The sequence below is a fragment of the Cucurbita moschata genome, unplaced genomic scaffold, assembly GCF_002738365.1.
Source record: "Cucurbita moschata cultivar Rifu unplaced genomic scaffold, Cmos_1.0 Cmo_Scf00026, whole genome shotgun sequence".
In the NCBI taxonomy this organism is placed as follows: Eukaryota; Viridiplantae; Streptophyta; class Magnoliopsida; order Cucurbitales; family Cucurbitaceae; genus Cucurbita; species Cucurbita moschata.
Window position 1 is genome coordinate 2,181,483 of NW_019268542.1, and position 19,781 is coordinate 2,201,263.

At 36.7% G+C, this 19,781-nt stretch overlaps 1 protein-coding gene and 1 long non-coding RNA gene across 2 annotated transcripts; one reads left to right on the forward strand and one right to left on the reverse strand.

Moving 5' to 3' along the window:
• Positions 1-1,522: 1,522 nt before the first annotated feature.
• LOC111462070 lies at positions 1,523-12,269 on the reverse strand. Its single transcript, XR_002713697.1, has 3 exons — positions 12,151-12,269; positions 11,985-12,069; positions 1,523-1,659 (listed from the first exon to the last, which is right to left on the reverse strand). It is a non-coding gene; the product is annotated as an uncharacterized LOC111462070 (long non-coding RNA).
• LOC111462068 (respiratory burst oxidase homolog protein B-like) lies at positions 10,174-19,722 on the forward strand. Its single transcript, XM_023105746.1, has 13 exons — positions 10,174-10,349; positions 11,890-12,488; positions 12,587-12,746; positions 12,875-12,923; positions 13,653-13,766; positions 15,234-15,668; positions 16,786-17,172; positions 17,252-17,347; positions 17,420-17,535; positions 17,633-17,735; positions 18,799-18,872; positions 18,948-19,447; positions 19,585-19,722. Exons 2-13 carry the CDS (start codon positions 11,963-11,965, stop codon positions 19,692-19,694), a joined length of 2,670 nt encoding a protein of 889 aa, XP_022961514.1. The 5' UTR covers positions 10,174-10,349; positions 11,890-11,962; the 3' UTR covers positions 19,695-19,722.
• Positions 19,723-19,781: the final 59 nt, after the last annotated feature.

Sequence of the window (19,781 nt, forward strand, 5' to 3'; positions counted from 1 at the left end):
TGTCTGGCACTAATATTATTTGTAACAACCCAGGTCCACCGCTAGCCGATATTGCCCTCTTTGGGCTTTCCCTTTCGGGCTTCCCCTCAAAGCTTTAAAACGCATCTACTAGGAGAAAGTTTTCACACTCTTATAAAAGGTGATTTATTCTCCTCCCTAACCAATGTGGGACATCACAAATAAACCATCCAAAAATTCAATATAATCGAGGAATCATTCCCATATAGATATAAAAATAATAATGCTATCATCCAACTTAGAACCAATATTTTAAATGAAATCAAATAAAAGTAAGCAATTTATTTCATAGCCATTAAAAGAAGAGAGAAATATTAAATGCAAACATTTATTTATTTTAAGAGGAGAGAGAGAATCCAAGAGAGAGAAAGTCAAAGTCAAAGGAAATGATTTCATACATTATAGCATATGAGTACTTTAATTGAAACAACAAGAAAGAATTTTTGTTGTATTGTAGAATTTATCATTTATTATGTTGAAAAAATATATATAATTTAATTTCAATTCGTTAAAAAATTATAGTATCGAACAAAACGTCAGCTTGAGACTATTATCTTATTAGTATTGTTTAATTTGAGCATAAGCGCTTATGAATTTGCTTTTGGTTTTCTAAAAGATCTCGTGTCAATTAAGATAGTGTTCTTTACTTATAAACCCGTGATCTTCCTCTTAATTAGCCAATGTGGGACTTTTGTCACAACAATCTTCTCTTCGAACATAGAGCCTCCCCTAAGGTCTCTAGAGCCCTCGAACAGCCTCCTCTTAATCGAGACTCGACTCATTATTTAGAACCATTGAACAAAGTACACCCTTTGTTCGACACTTGAGTCACTTTTGACTACACCTTTGAAGCTTACAACTTCTTTGTTCTGACACGGGATTTTACTAAAATGACTTAGTCAAGAGCATGATTCTAATATCAGAATAAGATCCTCGTATAAATAAATTGTCATAAATAGTAAATAGCTATGTATAGTAAAAAAGTTATATTCGATGTCCGACAAAGCTATATATGTAGATAGTTATATATAGTAGATGGGTAAATCTTGGACAAAGTATATATAGTAAGCTAAATAATATATATATATATATATACGATAAAGCTATATGGTAGATAGTTATATATAGTAGATGGGTAAATTTGGTAAAGGTATATATAGTAAGCTGAACAGGTGTACTTTCTGTATTCTCTCTTACGGTACATACTTGAAGTCATCAATACAAATCCTTTAGCCAATATTCTTCTTGCATTTTCTCTATATGTTCTTTGTGTTCATGTAGATCGAGTGTGTGCCCTTCCATTTTCTCTATCTTGTTCTTTGTGTTCATCTAGATCGAGTGTGTGCGTTGTTGTGCGATCCTAACACAAAATACCTCATGCCAACGGAGATCGTGTTCCTTATTTATAAACCCATAAACCTAACACTTTATTGAACTAAAAAACAATTAAAAATAGTTCAACTATAATCTAAGTCGAACACAACATTGAAAACTCAACTTTTACTTTCCCAAACAATGCTCAGGATCTCGCTGAGGTATCCTCGTTAGAAGCACACAAGCAAGTCCCCCGACACCTCAGACTCCTTCGCCCCTGAGACGCCTAATCCTCAAGCTTATCACCCTGGTACCGCTGCTCGTCCTCTGGTTGTAACAAGGTAGTTTGTGTCGTTTGTATTGTGAATGATTGTGACAGCGATGTGAAAATAGCTTTTACTTAGAAAGTCGAGAATGGACAACGGGATCTTAGAAGATTTTAAAATTTTGATCGTATATTATTCACCCGTTTCAAATCACGAGTATTTTTTTAGTCGAAATAAGTAAAGGTGAGCGACAATAATTGATACAATCATTTTGTGTTATATTTTTGCATTGCCATCTCTAGACAAACATATTTATGAGCATTTATTATTATGTGTGTGAAAAGGCATATGTTCAAACATTGGGTGTTGATTAGTTTATTGAGGGACCCTTTAGATGAGGGAATGGTAATAAGGGTGAAAACGAGTAAAAAATTACATAATAGTAAATCGGTAAAAAAAAAACGGTAAAGGGAATGGTAATAAGGGTGAAAACGAGTAAAAAATTACATAATAGTAAATCGGTAAAAAAAAACGGTAAAAATAGTAAATGTGGTTTGCATACTTAAAAATATATAATAAGTAGTCTCACGGTCGAGGCCAGGAAGTACAATCACATGCACTCATTGTTATTGGGTCGTGGGTTTCACTTGTTGGTTAAGTCCGACACGAGTTTCGTTTCCTTCACCCATTTTCACGCGAAATTGAAACCCTAACTCTGATCGGTTTCTCTCTCTTTTTCCTGCTTCCAAGTCCATTTTTTTGGCCAAAATTCGGTTGTTATCTTTTGTCACACGTCTCTCTGACTCTCCTTTTGTACTATCATCACCGATGACCGTCACACATCGATGATTGCCAACTCGTGCCTATTCTCTCCTCTCACACGTCTCTCTGACTTTCCTTTTGTACTATCGTCATCGATTACCATCACACACTGATGATTTCCAACTCGTCCCTATTCTCTCCGTTTTTCGATTTCCCTTTCCTTTTTTTCTTTGTTTCTCTCGTATTGCAGGTTTGCTATGGAGGGCGGCTTTAGGGGAGTTATGAAGGCATGGGGGAACGGTTCCTTGCGAGATCCACGACGCTTGGTGGAAATCTCGCGATTTCTAGTGACTTCTCTCTCTTTTTTTTTTTTTTTTTTATTCGTTACAAGTATTATATCACCATAGAGATTGCATAAATCCGTAGATTATGTATTTTGTGCTTTACTAATACGATTATCTCCCTAGTAAAGCATACATTGATATACCAACATTGGCCCAGTTAGAATATTTTAGTAGACCGAGCACCCTAAGATTGTGAGTGGTGATCAGTGGTCAAGACCATAGTGCTCCCATAAATTAGATTAGTCCCGAGGAGCTAGTCCCGAGGAGCTAGTCCCGAGTATCTTGAAAAAATATAAATTTGAGGTTTAAGTTGCCTACACGCCCTAAGAACCTAGTAAACCCGTATATAACATATAAGAATGACTACTAAAGCTTAGTAGGCTTACTAGTAGTGTGAACAATATCATATAGCGAAGATCACTTCTTATTTTCTCCAGTACCTTATAGCATGGTTTGGCAACCAAGGTCAAACCAACCCATATCGATGAGCTTGACCAGATCAATCAAATAGGATAATGTAATGAGGCTACTTAAGCTACTATTGAGTGTAAAGCAAGTAAAAGGGCGGACCACAATGTCGTGAATCGGTCGTGAGAGGGGACTAGGGACTACATGGGTAGTAGTTTAGGATGAGTGTCCCTAGTATGGGTGGAAATGGCCCCAAGCCTACTGAAAAGGGTCATGCCACCATAAATCCATATGAGAGGGACGAGAAACCATACAACTAAACTTAGTAGTTTGGCCTTCGTACACGGCCGCTCCCCCAGATTTAGTACAACTTTATGGCCATGTTTAAGGGTCGTATGCTAATCTTACATAGATAATGTTTAGATGAGATGATGTCATCTGTTCAAACATTTACGACACCATACCAATCATTCTTTGCTACACCAATGCAAGCTAACTACGCCTAAAAATAGAAAAGTTAGTCAACATAGAGATGAGACAAGTTGTTCGATAGATCTACGGCGTTAAAACTCAATGAACAACTTCTAGACCCCAATTGGGTATGTGATAAGCAAGAGAGTCGCTCAAAATTTCGAGATATTCCCAAATACTCAGATAGCCATAAAACTTAGGTCCAAACTTCCAAGGGCCCAAAGGAAAGTCCACGGTAACTTATTATGAATTGGACGTGAGAACGTATAAATAGGCTGCTTACAGAATACTTTTATAATCGTCCCGTTCTATTTTTCTTTTTAGGTTTCCACTGACTACCAAAAAGGAGGAGGAGCATTCTCGAGTTGGCAATCAGAGAGAGGTCGTCCCAAGGTTTTCATATAACTTATTATTATTATATTTGGACTTATAAATAAATATATTAAAAAAAGACAAAAAGAAGTTCAAGAATGAGAGGCATATTGGAGAGATAATAATCGTCTTCCTCGTCTAGAGCTGCAAACCCTTTTGGTCGGGCATATAAATCTTCTCATCTAGATCTCTATGTAAAGACGTTTTTACATATATTTGCTCAAGATGCAAATTCACCGATGTAACAATACTCAGTAAAATTCGAATAGTAATTAATTTCACAATAGGAGAAAACATCTCAACATAATCAATATCTTTCCTTCGTGAATATTCTTTACCTACTAACCGAGCCTTGAACCTCTTTTTTCCATCCGGTTCAGCCTTGATTCTAAACACCATTTGTTCAATAGAGCTCTTTTTCTTATAGGTAACTCAGTCAACGTCCACGTATTATTCTTGTTCATTTCATCATCCATGGCTTGCTCCTGTTTGATGAAAGTTAATTTAGAGAATGATCATGGGTTTATAATCGATTGGTATGAGGCATTTTTGGGAAGCCCAAAGTAAAGTCATGAGAGCTTATGCTCAAAGTGGACAATATCATACCATTATGGAGAGTCGTGATTCCTAACATGGTATCAGAGTCGTGCCCTAAACTTAGTCATGTCAGATTCAAAGGACTCTGGTTCTCCTTTGTCAGTAAGCAACATATAGTGTAGTGAAGATGAATATCTATATGGTGCTCTGATAGTTCTAGATGATCTCCTCAGCATCTGTTTAGGTATCACTTGCTCCACGTCTGGTTCTTCAGCTTGAGCTTTTGTTGTAACAACACTGGGTGAGTTTTTCTGCAACTCAAGCTCGGTCACGTCACAATATCTTAGGATTTTCCTATTCTTGTCATCCCAAGATCTGTACCCAAACATGTCAAAATCATAGCCTATGAAATAGCACTTTACAACTTTAGCATCAAGCCTGTGTCTCTTCTCTGGATCAACGTGAACATACGCAGTGCAATCAAAAGTTCTCGAGTGAGAGTACTTGAGTTCTTTTCATATCCATACTTCGTCTGACACTTCAAACTCCAAGGGTACTGAGGGCCCTTTATTCATCAAATAGATGGTTGTATTCACAGCATCAACCCAAAATGTCTTTTGTAATGCATAATAAATTCTCATGCTCTCTTTGCCCACTCATTCAATATTTTGTTCATCCTTTCTGTTAGGGATGTACATCTAACCCGACAACCCGAACCAACCTAACCTGAATTATAGGGGCTGGGTTAGGTTGGGTTGGATTAATCTTTTGGGTTGAGTTGGATTGATTTTTCTGGACCCAAAGTGACTCGGTTCGGTTTCTGGTTCATAGAATAAAAAACTCGAGTTAGACCCGAAACCGAGAATAAAACTTATAAATAACATTGAGAACTCTGTCGTATGTAAAGGTCTGTCAGAATGGCAATTCGGGCTTACTAAGATATTCCATGCTTGGGTTGAGTCCATATTGTCTATAACGTAAATAAATTAACAAATATCTATTTATTCTATCTTTATACTATTAACTAACAAATCACACTCATAAGTTTTGTTTTAATTTAAAAATATGATTTATGATAGGTTATTTAATATGATTTTGAAGGTATTTTTATTATATAGTTTTTTTAAATTAATCATTTATTTTTTTTAAATTTTATAATCAATTTTTGTTAAATAATGTTGAGACGTTACAATTTTTTCTTATTGTTGTCGATGAATTTGTTTTTTTTTTTTTTAATATTAAAGATTGTTTCGTGTGTGTGAACTTTTAATATTTTTTATCTAAGATTATATCGAATAATTATAAATTGTGAATAAATAAAAAAACTTAAAAAAAGTTAGCCGGAAAATCCAACCCAAAAATAGAGGGTTGGGTTGTGAAAATTTTCGGGTCGGGTTGGGTTACCAATCCAACCAACCCGAACTTTTGGGTTTGGTCAAAAAAATCTCTCAACCCAACTTAACCCGGACCATGTACACCCCTACTTTCTGTAATACCATTTTGTCTTGTCTTACAAGAATTGTCCTCGTTAGTCTAACTCCCTGCACAAATTGTTTTAAACTCTAACTTGTCGTACTCTCCTCCATTGTCAAACATCAAGCATTTAATCTTCAAACCCGTCTGATTTTCAACTTTAACTTTCCACTTCTTTAAGGTGGCAAACACATATGACTTTGTGTTTCAGGAAATAAACTCATAACTTCCCTGCTGAAATCATTGATGAAAGTGACGTAGAACTTTGATTCTCCAATTAATGGAACAAGAGATGGTACCCAAATGTTTGTATGGACCATTTCCAATCGCACTTTATTCAATTCTCTGGCAGCATTTGTGAAACTAATTTGATTCTATTTGCCAATAATGCAGCTCTCACAAGGACCCATATCAATAGATTTCAGGTCTTCTAAAACTCCTTTCGCAACCGACATCTTCATTCTTTTGACATTCATATGTCCAAGTCTATTGTGTCATAGACTTGAACGTGAAGCACTCTCAGCAACAGCAGCCATGTTTATACACCCTGCAGTAGTGTATAAGGTTCCAAATTTTGTGCACATGCTATCACCATAGCACCATTCACGATCTTCCATGAACTCTTTCCAAACTCGGTTGCATAACTTGTGTTATCCAACTAACCAATAGAGATCAGGGTTTTCTTAAGACCAAAAATATATCTGACATCGTTTAATGTCATTGATTTTCTGTGGGAGTTTTTATACAGACATCCCCTTTCCTTCAATCTCCAAAGATTTGTTGTCGGCAAGATGTCTTCTTGAAATATTCAGATTTGAAATTCTGAAACATCTCCTTGTTTGGAGACGAATGAAAAGATGCACCGTAATCCAAAATCCAGAATTCAATCAGATTGTCCACGCTAAAGATTAGAGAATCCTCAATGTCTTCTACTGAATTCATAGAATCTTTATCATCCTTCGATTTGTGATTATGCTTCCTCTTTGGTCTTGTACAATCTGTTCGAAAGTGACCTTTTTCTCCAAAACTCCAACACGTTACGTTTGATTTGTTTGAAAAATTTTCATGGTTCCTTGATTTTGATTAAGTAGGTTGTTTACCGAGTATTTTTATATGAATCCCTTTCTCCTTTCTTTTTCAAGTTTTTGCAGGCTGTCAGTTGAGGTGGAAGAGCGTTCGAGAGTTGTGTGATCACAACGGGGTTGTTCCAGAGCGTCAATCCATTTTTACATTTTGGAGTCTTTATATTCTCTTTTATAATTGTATTCCTCATTTGTAATATTTTGAACAACATCGTCTTATAATTGAATTTAATTTTGTATTTGATTGTAGTATTGTTGACTTTTTTTCTTATTTAAATTTTATCAGAATTTTATTTTACTTTTATTTTTATTTGATTTCGCTTTCGTCACTATCATCAATAAGAAAACCCGTAGAGTTGTTATCCGGGAACTTGTTCAAAAATACTGTAATGAAAGGAAAATAGGAGTTTGTCGCTAGGTATTTTACCAAATAGGACCGTCCAGTTCCTATAGAACTCATCACTAAAATACCCCTACGAGGGGATAGGGCTAAACGGAACGAAAAGGGTTTTCAAGATAGGAGTTTGTCGCTAATTTGACCAAATAGGATCGTCCATTTCCTATAGAACCTATTACTAAAATACTCCTACGGGGGGATAGGGCTAAGCAGAGCAAAAAGGGTTTTCCATGAGATGGAAAATTTAAACTATTAGCCTCACACGAGATTTGTGAATAAGTGATTGTTTGATAATGAGCAAAGAATGTCCGTCTTTCTGCCAAACAGGATGTATTAGTCTTTTTAGTCACGGTCCGAGATTCAAAGCCTAAAAAATTGGGTCGTGACAATCTAACCTTTATGATTTGGGTCAGATAGTCTGAATTGGTCGTATTCTCCAGACATATAAACGCCCCTAATTTTTAACACTTTCACTCATTAGCTGCAACATAATTATAAAAAAACCGACGCCACTACATTAAATATATTGTTTATATTTCAAAGCTATACCTAAATCCCAAGAACAAATCTAATAATAAAAGCCATGTTCTTATCAATCATGAACAAATTTTCAACACAAAAAAATAAAACAAAAGAGAAGAAGAAAAAAAAGAATTGGCCAAAAGATTTTAGTTAAGAAAAATAACAATCTCTTATCCAATTATGATGAGGGGGAGAATGATTAGGACTAAAATGTCAACTAATTTGATTAATTTGAGGTATGAAAAAGTATATGGTTTGAGAGGGAAGTGCACATGATGATGATGATGATGCATTTTAGTTATGTAGTAGGTGAGCTAGTTGGCAACCAATTGTTTGTCACATCCTCCTCCTTTTTAACTTCTTCTATGATACTCTTTGTCTTCTTTTTCTATTCATTAAATCAATCTTTTTAATATTACCTTGAGTTTGGTGCTACACTCAACACCACAAAAAAATATATATATATATATATAGCTATATATATATTTAGTGATATCCGACATTGGTTGGAGAGGAGAATATAATACCCGTTATAAGGGTGTGGAAACCTTCCCCTAGTAGACGCGTTTTAAACCTTTGAGGGGAATCCCGAGAGGAAAAGTCTAAAGAGGACAATATCTGCTAGCGGTGGGCTTGAGTTGTTATAAATGGTATTAGAGTCAGACACTGGACGATGTGTCAGCCTTCTCGCTGTTTCCCGAAAGGGGGTAGACACGAGGCGGTGTGATAGTAAGGACGTTGGGCCTCGAAGGGGGGTGGATTTGGTGGTGGTCCCACATCGACTGGAGAAAGGAACGAGTGCCAGGAAGGACGCTAGGCCCTGAAAGGGGGTGGATTGTGATGTCTCACATTGGTTGGGGAGGAGAGCAAAACACCCGTTATAAGGGTGTGGAAACCTTCCCCTAGTAGACGCGTTTTAAACCTTTGAGGGGAATCCCGAAAGGGAAAGCCCAAAGACGACAATATCTGCTAGTAGTGGGCTTGGGTTGTTACAAATGGTATTAAAGTCAGACACCGGACGATGTGTTAGCCTTCTCACTATTCCCCGAAGGGGGGTAAACACGAGGCAATGTGCCAGTGAAGATGTTGGGCCTCGAAGGGGGGTGGATTTGGTGGTGGTCCCACATCAACTGGAGAAAGGAATGAGAGCGAGCAAGGACGCTAGGCCTCGGAGGGAGGTGGATTGTGATGTCCTACATTGGTTGGAGAGGAAAACAAAACACCCTTTATAAAGGTGTGGAAACCTATCCCCTAATAGACGTGTTTTAAAACCCAAAAAAGACAATATCTGTTAGCGGTAGTATATATAATATGTATATATTTATATATATAAAAAAAGACAGATTATAATATTAAACAAAAATAATAATATTCAAAAACCATACGAAGAATTAAAATAAAATCATTGTCACATGCAAACCAAATATTTCAAAGTTTCAAGTTTCATTTTTTAAATCAAATCTTCATTAAAAAATTTCGTTAATGATTGGAAGGTCATGTGATAATACATCAATTTTTGTTTTAAATATCATGTCACTTTGATTTCACAAATGTAATAGTTCAAGCCCACCGCTATTAGATATTGTCCGCTTTGTTCCGTTACATATCGCCGTCATCCTCACAGTTTTAAAACGGGTATGCTAGGGAGAGATTTCTACACCCTTCTAAACAATGTTAATTCTCTTCCCCAACCGATGTGAGATCTTATAATCCAACCCCCCTTCGAGCCACAGCGTCCTCGCTAGCACTCGTTCCCTTCTCTAATCGATGTGGGACCTCCCAAATCTACTCCCCTTTGGGGCCAACGTCCTTATTAGCACACCGCCTCGTGCCCACTCCTTTGGGGTTCATCCTCCTCACTAGCATATCGCCCAATATCTGACTCTGATACTATTTGTAACGGAAGTGATAACAACATATTTAAAACCTTCCATTAATATTTTTGAAGTACATGCAAAAGTATTAAAGCATTGCCCAAGTTCATAAAAGAAATTTACCACATTTTCCCAATCTTAACAAGGTCATCATCAGTGTGGTGGGTCATTATGGGTAAAGTTGGCGTTCGTGTCCTCTTTCTTTTCCTCCCTTGTTCGTTATATTGCAACAGTGTTTGTCAAGATTGACCAAGTGTGGATATATATTAACACAAGTTCTTGTAAGAACACACAAAACAGCTTAATGGCCAACAAACCCACTCACTCCCCCAACACATCCCAGATGCGCCCATAGAATTAAACCCATCAACTTTGAATAATAATGTTCCTCACCCTCCAAATCCCTCGTCAACTATAAACCTCTTTCCCTTCTCCCCTGAAACTTCACAACCTTTCACCACCAAAAACGACTACAGATTTTCCAAATCCAGAACTCAAAACTTCAGAAGGTCAGCTCACGTTCAAATCAAACTTTTCTCTTAATTCTCTTAGTTTTTCTTCCAAAACTCCTCTTGAATTCTTTGTTTTGTAATCATTAGTGTTCTTTTGGGTTATCTTATTCTCCTTCATCCTGCTCATAGTCTCTTCTCTAGGCATGGAATGTGTGTAGTTTTTCACGAGATAGCTATTAGGATAACACCCATTTTCCAGTACTGAATCATCCAGAACTCAAAACTCAGAAGCTCAGCTCACATTCAAATCAAACTTTTCTCTTAATTCTCTTAGTTTTTCTTCCAAGGCTCCTCTTTGATTTCTTTGTTTTGTAATCATTTGTGTTCTTTTGGGTTACATCCTAAGATTATTGATTCTCCTCTTCCTGCTCATAGTCTCTTCTCTAGGCATGGATTTGTGTGTAGTTTTTCACGAGATAGCTATTAGGATAACACCCATTTTTCAGTACTGAATCATCCAAACTCAAAACTCAGAAGGTCAGCTCACATTCAAATCAAACTTTTCTCTTAATTCTCTTAGTTTTTCTTCTTAGTTTTTCTTCCAAGGCTCCTCTTTGATTTCTTTGTTTTGTAATCATTTGTGTTCTTTTGGGTTACATCCTAAGATTATTGATTCTCCTCTTCCTGCTCATAGTCTCTTCTCTAGGCATGGATTTTGGGTTACATCCTAAGATTATTGATTCTCCTCTTCCTGCTCATAGTCTCTTCTCTAGGCATGGATTTGTGTGTAGTTTTTCACGAGATAGCTATTAGGATAACACCCATTTTTCTCTTCTCTAGGCATGGATTTGTGTGTAGTTTTTCACGAGATAGCTATTAGGATAACACCCATTTTCCAGTACTGAATCATCCAGAACTCAAAACTCAGAAGGTCAGCTCACATTCAAATCAAACTTTTCTCTTAATTATCTTAGTTTTTCTTTCAAGGCTCCTCTTTGATTTCTTTGTTTTGCAATCATTTGTGTTCTTTTGGGTTACATCCTAAGATTATTGATTCTCCTCTTCCTGCTCATAGTCTCTTCTCTAGGCATGGATTTGTGTATAGTTTTTCACGAGATAGCTATTAGGATAACACCCATTTTCCATTACTGAATCATCCAGAACTTAAAACTTAGAAGGTCAGCTCACATTCAAATTAAACTTTTCTCCTAATTATCTTAGTTTTTCTTCCAAAGCTCCTCTTGATTTCTTTGGTTTGTAATCACTAGTGTTCTTTTGGGTTATTTTCTAATATTCTTGATTCTCCTTCTTCCTGCTCATAGAGTCTTCTCTAGGCATGGATTTGTGTGTAGTTTATCACGAGCTAGCTACTAGGATAACACCCATTTTCCCGAACTAAACCATGTGATTGTTTGTTTTACTTTATCCTATGAGTTTCTTTTGTTCATTGGGCAGAGACATGAATGGAGAGTGGTGGAATTATTGTAACTTGTAATAAGATTTGAAAAGCCCAAACTATCCTTAGAGAGTCAACATTTTTGGCTTTTTAATAATTGGGTTGATGGCTCTAACTTTTTCGAACTTTTCTGTCTCTCAGGCATAACAACAAACACCTGGTGTGCGTGTTACAGTGCATACAAGAAACAGAGAGATCAGATTCAGATCCAACAATGGAGGGCGAAGAAAACAAACCTGCAGATTCATGGTCAGACACAGAGAGCACAGGGAGCTCCAAACGAGTTGCCTTCAGCGGTCCGTTACCAGGACCTTCTGTCGCCTACAAAAGAACCAACAGTTACAGCAGCAGCACAAGAAGCACTATGAGAATCAAAGACGACGATCAGTACGTCGAGATTACCTTAGACGTTCGCGACGACTCAGTCTCGGTTCAGAACATCAAAGGAGGAGATTCAGAGACGGCAATGCTAGCGAGCCGATTGGAGACAAAACGCCCCACGCTAAGCTCTCAATTGTCGTTCAAATTGAAGCAAGTATCACAGGAACTGAAACGGATGACATCCTCCAAAAGCTTCAACAGAATCGACAGAACAAAATCTGGCGCAAGTCGTGCCCTAAATGGCCTCCGATTCATGACCAAAAGCGTCGGAAGCGAAGCCTGGTCAGAGATTGAGAATCGATTCAATGAACTCGCCATTAACGGAGAGCTTCCGAAGTCGTTGTTCGCAAGATGCATAGGTATATATATAAAACAACTACATCACAATTATTTTCTCAAATTTGAACAATGCTTGTGAATCTGACCAATCGAAGTTGTTGATTCGATGATGGATCAGGCATGAACGAGTCAAGCGAGTTCGCCGGCGAGTTATTCGAGGCGTTGGCTCGAAGAAGAAGCATAACTTCGACCTCCATAACCAAGGGGGAACTTCGTGAATTTTGGGAGCAAATTAGCGATGAAAGCTTCGATGCAAGGCTTCAAATCTTCTTCGATATGTAAGAATCAGTCTCTCTCTCTCTCTCTCTCTCTCTCTCTTCTCTGAATCTTCTCTCTCTAGAATGGCCATGGATTTGGAGATTCTTTGAAGCAGAACCTTCTCTTACAAAATGGTACGATCGTGCAGGGTGGACAAGAATGCCGATGGCCGCATTACCGGAAAAGAAGTCAAAGAGGTAATTGGAGGGAAGATAATTCATAATAATAATAATAACTGTAGAAATATTTTTTTATTTTTTATTTTTTATTTTTTTTATATAAGTTCAAAATATTTTTATTAATTTAATTTTTTTAATATTTTATTTCATTTATAATAAATATATTGGATTATAGGATTTTTTTTTTTTTTTTAAATATTTAAAAAAATCTTACTTATCTGTCTAAAATCCAGTAACTTGAGTCATAATACCAACACCAGTCGCAAATATTAAATATTTTTAATATTTTTTTAATAATCTTAAAAGTAAGGTACGATTACGTTCTGCCTAAAATCCAGTAACTTTCAAATATCAACTGAGTCATAATACTAACACCAGTCGCAAATATTAAATATTTTTAATATTTTTTTAATAATCTTAAAAGTAAGGTACGATTACGTTGGATTGTAACACTATTTTAGATTTGGTCGACTTGACCCAAAAAAATGTCAACCCTTAAATCGACCCGAATCTTTTTATTCTTAAAAAATTCAATACACTCCAACTGAAATATATATATATTTAACCCAACCCAAATCTAGGGTTGAGTAGTCTTAATTGGTTGGATTCTCTGATCATACGAGCATTCTAAAAAAAATTCTTCCCATTCTTAAATTATTATAAAATTTATAATATTATTAAAAAGAATTTGTAATATATATATATATATTTTTATTATTATTTTTTTTAATTTATTTTTTTTTTCAGATTATTGCATTAAGTGCTTCGGCGAATAAGTTATCAAAAATCCAAGACGACGCAGAAGAATATGCTGCTCTGATTATGGAAGAGTTGGACCCCGACAACCTCGGATATATCGAGGTATGTAAATAGTGATTTCAATGAACACGTCAATGATATTAAATAATATTTAAAAAAATACCTTTAAATATTTTAAAAACTTCAAAAATACCTTATTTATTTTTAAGAAAAAATTACATAAATACTCTTGTCGACGGGATGAAATCGTTAGTATCATGTTCAAAAATACTCATAAACTTTTAAAAATAACATTAAATAATTTAAATAACATTAAATAATTTAGAAATAATCTATGAAATATATATAGACGTTTTCCATCCACAAAAAAATAAATAAATAAATAAAAATTAAAACTTTTTTTATATAAGTTAAAAAATGTTATTGGTATTTTTAATATATATATATATATATTAATAAAAATTTAAAATTTAAAAGTTGATTACTATTAAAACTTTTTAAAATTTAATGATATTTTTCGACCATTTTTAATTAAAATTAATATATATATATATATATATATATATATATATATATATATATATATATTAATAAAAAAATTAAAATAAATTTAAAAATGGAGTATTATTAAAAAAATTAAAATCTAAGGATTTTTTTAAACACTAGTGTATTTTTTTTAATTAAATATATATATATATATATATTATTTTAAAATAAATTTTAATATATATATTATTTTAAAATAAATTTTAATATATATATATATATATTAATAAAAATAATTTAAAATAAATTTAAAAGTGGAGTATTATTAAAAAATTTAAAATTTAAAGGGTATTTTTGAAATGTTTTTTAATTAAAATTAATATATATATATATATATATATATTAATAAAAATATTTAAAAATAAATTTAAAAGTGGAGTATTATTAAAACTTTTTAAAATTTAAGGTATTTTTTAAACGTTTTTTAATTAAAATTAATATATATATTAATAAAAAAATTAAAATAAATTTAAAAGTCGAGTTTTATTAAAAAAAATTAAAATTTAAGGGTATTTTTTAAACGTTTTAATTAAAATTTATATATATAGATATATATATATTAATAAAAAAATTTAAAAGAAATTTAAAAGTGGAGTACTATTAAAACTTTTTGAAATTTAAGAGTATTTTTAATTTTTTTTCAATTAAAATTAATATATATATTAATAAATAAATTTAAAAGTAGAGTATTATTAAAACTTTTTAAAATTTAAGGGTATTTTTTAAATGTTTTTTAATTAAAATTAATATATATATATATATATATATATATATATAAATTAAATAAATTTAAAAGTTGAGTATTATTAAAACTTTTTAAACACTAGTGTATTTTTTAAAATTAAAATTAAATATAAAAATGGATTATTATTAAAACTTTTTAAAATTGAGGGATATATTTTTTTAATTAAGATTAATAAGGATATTTTTTTTGTTTTTATTTTTTAAATAAGGGTATTATTAAAAAAAAAAAATTGAAAATATATTTTTATTAACGTAGCATTTAGTAAAATTTTGATTCAGCTATACAATTTGGAAATGCTACTCCTGCAAGCGCCAAACCAAGCATCGGCCAGGAACCGCGTAACGGACAGCCGAGTGCTGAGCCAACTACTGAGCCAAAAGCTCGTCCCCACCAAGGAATACAACCCCATCAAGCGCACCTACCGCTCACTCCGCTACTTCGTTGAGGACAATCGGAAGCGCATTTGGATCTTCTCTCTATGGCTCGCCATTTGCGCCGCTCTTTTCGCCTGGAAGTTCGTCCAGTACCGCCGTCGGGCCGTCTTCCATGTCATGGGCTACTGCGTCACCACCGCCAAAGGCGCCGCTGAGACCCTTAAGTTCAATATGGCCATTGTTCTTCTCCCTGTTTGTAGGAATACCATTACTTGGCTCCGGAGTAAGACCAAGCTTGGCGCTGTTATCCCTTTTGATGACAATGTTAACTTCCATAAGGTACTGTTTATGTTTCCCATAAAGTGTTTGATGATTTGTCTCTGTGAAAAGTTGCTTGAGTTTTAGGTGGAAGATGATTGGTTTAGATCTTGTTTTGATCACTGAGTTTTATTGGGTCTTAGTTCTTAAATTTGTATGATCTAACCATTTTGATTCTTGGCTTCATTTTGCTTATAACAAATTGATAACATAGCTTTGAATCTGAGTATGTGATGGTGTAAGGGCCAAAGCCCACCGCTAATATATTATTCTCTTTAGGTTGTTTTTAAAACGAGTCTGTTAAGGAGATGTTTCCACACCCATATAAAGAATGCTTTGTTCGGGCCCAGCGTTCTAGCTAGTACTCATTCCCTTACCCAATCGATGTGGGAACCCCCCCCAATTCACCCTCTTCAGGCTCAACGTCCTTGCTGGCACACCCCTCGTGTCCACCCCCTTTGGGGCTTAGCCTCCTCGCTTACACATTGTCTGGTGTCTGGCTCTGATACCATTGGTAATGGTTCAAGGCCACTGTTGGTAAATATTGTCCTCTTAGAGCTTTCCCTTTCGGGCTTCCTCTCAAAGTTTTTAAAATGTGTCTGCTAGGGAGAAGTTTCCACACCTTATAAAGAATGTTTTGTTCTCCTCCTCCTCCGATTGGGGATCTCACAATCCACTCCCTTTCGGACCCAGCTTAAAGAATGTTTTGTTCTCCTCCCCAACTGATGTGGGATCTCACAATCTACCCTCCTTCAGGCCCAGCGTCTTTGTTGACGCTCGTTCCCTTTTCCAATTGATGTGGGACCCCAATCCCCCCCTTCGGGGTCCAACGTCCTTGCTGGCACACCCCTTGTGTTCACCTCCCTTCGGAGGTCAGCCTCCTCGCTGGCACATCGCCGGGTGTCTGGCTCTGGTATCATTTGTAACGGCCTAAGCCCACCACTCGCATATATTGTCCTCTTTGGTCCTTTTCTTTTGGGCTTCCCTTCAAGGTTTTTAAAACGTGTCTGCTAGAGAGAGGTTTCCACACCCTTATAAAAAAATGTTTTCTTTTTCCCTACCGATATGAGATTTCACAGACTCGGTGAGTAAGATTAACAACCCGTGAATAATATCTATTTGCATATGCTTGGTTTAGGTAATTGCTGTTGGCATAGCCATTGGGGTCCTTTTACATGCTGGAGCACATCTTACCTGCGACTTTCCAAAGCTACTCCATGCGACCGACGCTCAATATGAACCGATGAAGCCGTTTTTCGGTGAAGTACGACCGAATAACTATTGGTGGTTCGTGAAGGGGACGGAAGGGTGGACCGGGGTGGTGATGGTGGTGCTGATGATCATAGCATTCACCTTGGCTCAGCCATGGTTCCGCCGCAACCGCCTGAACCTCCCCAAAATCATCAAGAGACTCACAGGCTTCAATGCCTTCTGGTACTCTCACCATCTCTTTATCATTGTCTATGTCCTCTTCATCATCCATGGCTACTACCTCTATCTTTCCAAGAAATGGTACAAAAAAACGGTGAGCGTTCTCGTTCAATCGAACTAAAACACGTAGTGAACGACATCCCAATGACATTTTGTTTCATTGTCAATGACAGACGTGGATGTATCTAGCTGTCCCGGTTTTGATATACGCGTGTGAAAGATTGATTCGTGCGTTTCGGTCGGGATACAAAACAGTGAGGATCTCAAAGGTCTACACCCTTACTCTTTGCTTTTCGTTTGAAGTGCCTTGAACTATATGCTGATAGCAAGAAAACTCCCAGGTTGCTGTGTATCCTGGAAATGTTTTGGCATTGCAAATGTCAAAGCCTCATGGTTTTAAATACACAAGTGGGCAGTACATATTTGTGAACTGTTCTGCTATTTCTCCCTTTCAATGGTAAATCCTACATTCGTTGTCTGATCCGTGATCATCGTGATCGACCATGACGATTGGTTTGATCGGAATGAATGGACCTGATCAAGTTTTGTTGCAGGCATCCGTTCTCGATCACGTCTGCTCCAGGGGATGACTACTTGAGCATTCACATCCGGACTGTGGGAGACTGGACTTCACAGCTCAAGACCATTTTCTCTAAGGTGATTCTTTTTGTAGAATTATGTCGTTTTCGAAAGATTATAGAACAAAGAAATTTTCAGTGAACTTAGTGAGATCCCACGTCAATTGGAGAGGGGAACGAGTGCCAGCGAGGACGCTGGCCACGAAGGAGGTGAATTGTGAGACCCCACATCGGTTGGAGAGGGGAATGAGTGTTAGCAAGGATGTTGGGTCCCGAAAGGGGGTGGATTGTGAGATCCCACATCAGTTGTAGAGGGGAACGAGTGTCAGCGAGAACGCTGGGCCCTGAAAAGGGATGGATTGTGAGATCCCACATCGGTTGGAGAGGGGAACAAGTGTCAGCGAGACCACTGGGCCACGAAAGGGGGTGGATTGTGAGATCCCACATCGATTGGAGAGGGGAACAAAGGTCAATGAGGATGCTAGGCCCCGAAGAGGGTGGATTGTGAGATCCCACATCGGTTGGAGAAGAGAATGAGTGTCAGCAAGGACGCTAGGCCCCGAAGGAGGGTGGATTGTGAGATCTCACATTGGTTGGAGAGGGGAATGAGTATCAGTGAGGATGTTGGGCCCCGAAAGGGGGTGGATTGTGAGATCCCACATCGATTGGAGAGGAGAACGAGTGTCAGCGAGAACGCTGGGCCCTGAAAGGGGATTGATTGTGAGATCCCACATCTGTTGGAAAGGGGAACGAGTGTCAGCGAGGACGCTGGGCCTCGAAAGGGGGTGGATTGTGAGATCCCACATTTGTTAGAGAGGGGAACGAGTGTCAGTGAGGACGCTGGGCCCAAAGGGGAATGGATTGCGAGATCCCACATCTGTTAGAGAGGGGAACGAGTGTCAGTGAGGACGCTGGGCCCGAAGGGGAATGGATTGCGAGATCCCACATCGGTTGGAGAGGGGAACGAAACATTCTTTATAAGGGTGTGGAAACCTCTCTCTAGGAGATGCGTTTTAAAAACTTTGAGGGGTAGCCCGAAAGGAAAAGTTCACCGAGAACAATATCTATTAGCAATAGGTTTGGACTCTTACCGACATGATTCGTGAATATTTTGAAAAAAGGTTGCCTTATTCTGTCATCAGGTATGTCAGCCACCATCTGTTAATCAAAGTGGTCTTTTGAGGGCTGATATTGGCCAAAGCAGCAACAAAATCAGGTACTTATTTCAACAGCGCCTCTCAAACTTTCCTTTAAAACATCAATTTTTCTCACTTTAAAAATGGTACTCTAGGTTGCCAAGACTGTTGATAGACGGACCATACGGAGCTCCGGCGCAAGACTACAAACAATACGACGTTCTTCTTCTCGTGGGGCTGGGGATCGGCGCCACGCCACTGATCAGCATCGTCAAGGATGTACTCAACAACATCAAGGAACAAAAAGACATCGAAAATGGCATCGCCGATAAGCACGCCAAGCCTTTCGTCACAAAGCGAGCTTACTTCTACTGGGTGACAAGAGAGCAAGGCTCATTCGAATGGTTTAGAGGTGTCATGGATGAAGTCGCCGAGAACGACCGAGATAGAGTGATCGAGTTGCACAACTATTGCACTAGCGTTTACGAAGAGGGTGATGCTCGGTCCGCCCTCATTACCATGCTCCAAGATCTAAACCATGCCAAGAATGGCGTTGATATTGTGTCCGGGACTAGGGTGAAGACTCATTTTGCTAGACCGAACTGGCGTAATGTCCTTAAGCGTGTTGCTATAAATCACCCTGATCAAAGAGTTGGTAAGTCGTTACGGGAGATATTTCAAATAACATCGATGAACTTTGGATTATATTTCTACTTTGTTTCGGTCATTAACAGTCACGTCACGTAAACTCGACTAGAATTTATCTAATATCGGGTCGTAACGTGAATGCAGGGGTGTTTTACTGTGGAGCACAAGGGCTGGTAGGAGAGCTAAGGAGATTATCACAAGACTTCTCTAGGAAAACAACCACCAAATTTGATTTCCACAAGGAGAATTTTTAGAGAAATTTAAATATATATATATATATATATATATATATTTTTTTTTTTTTTTTTTTTTTTTTTTTTTTTTTTTTTTTTTTTTTTTTT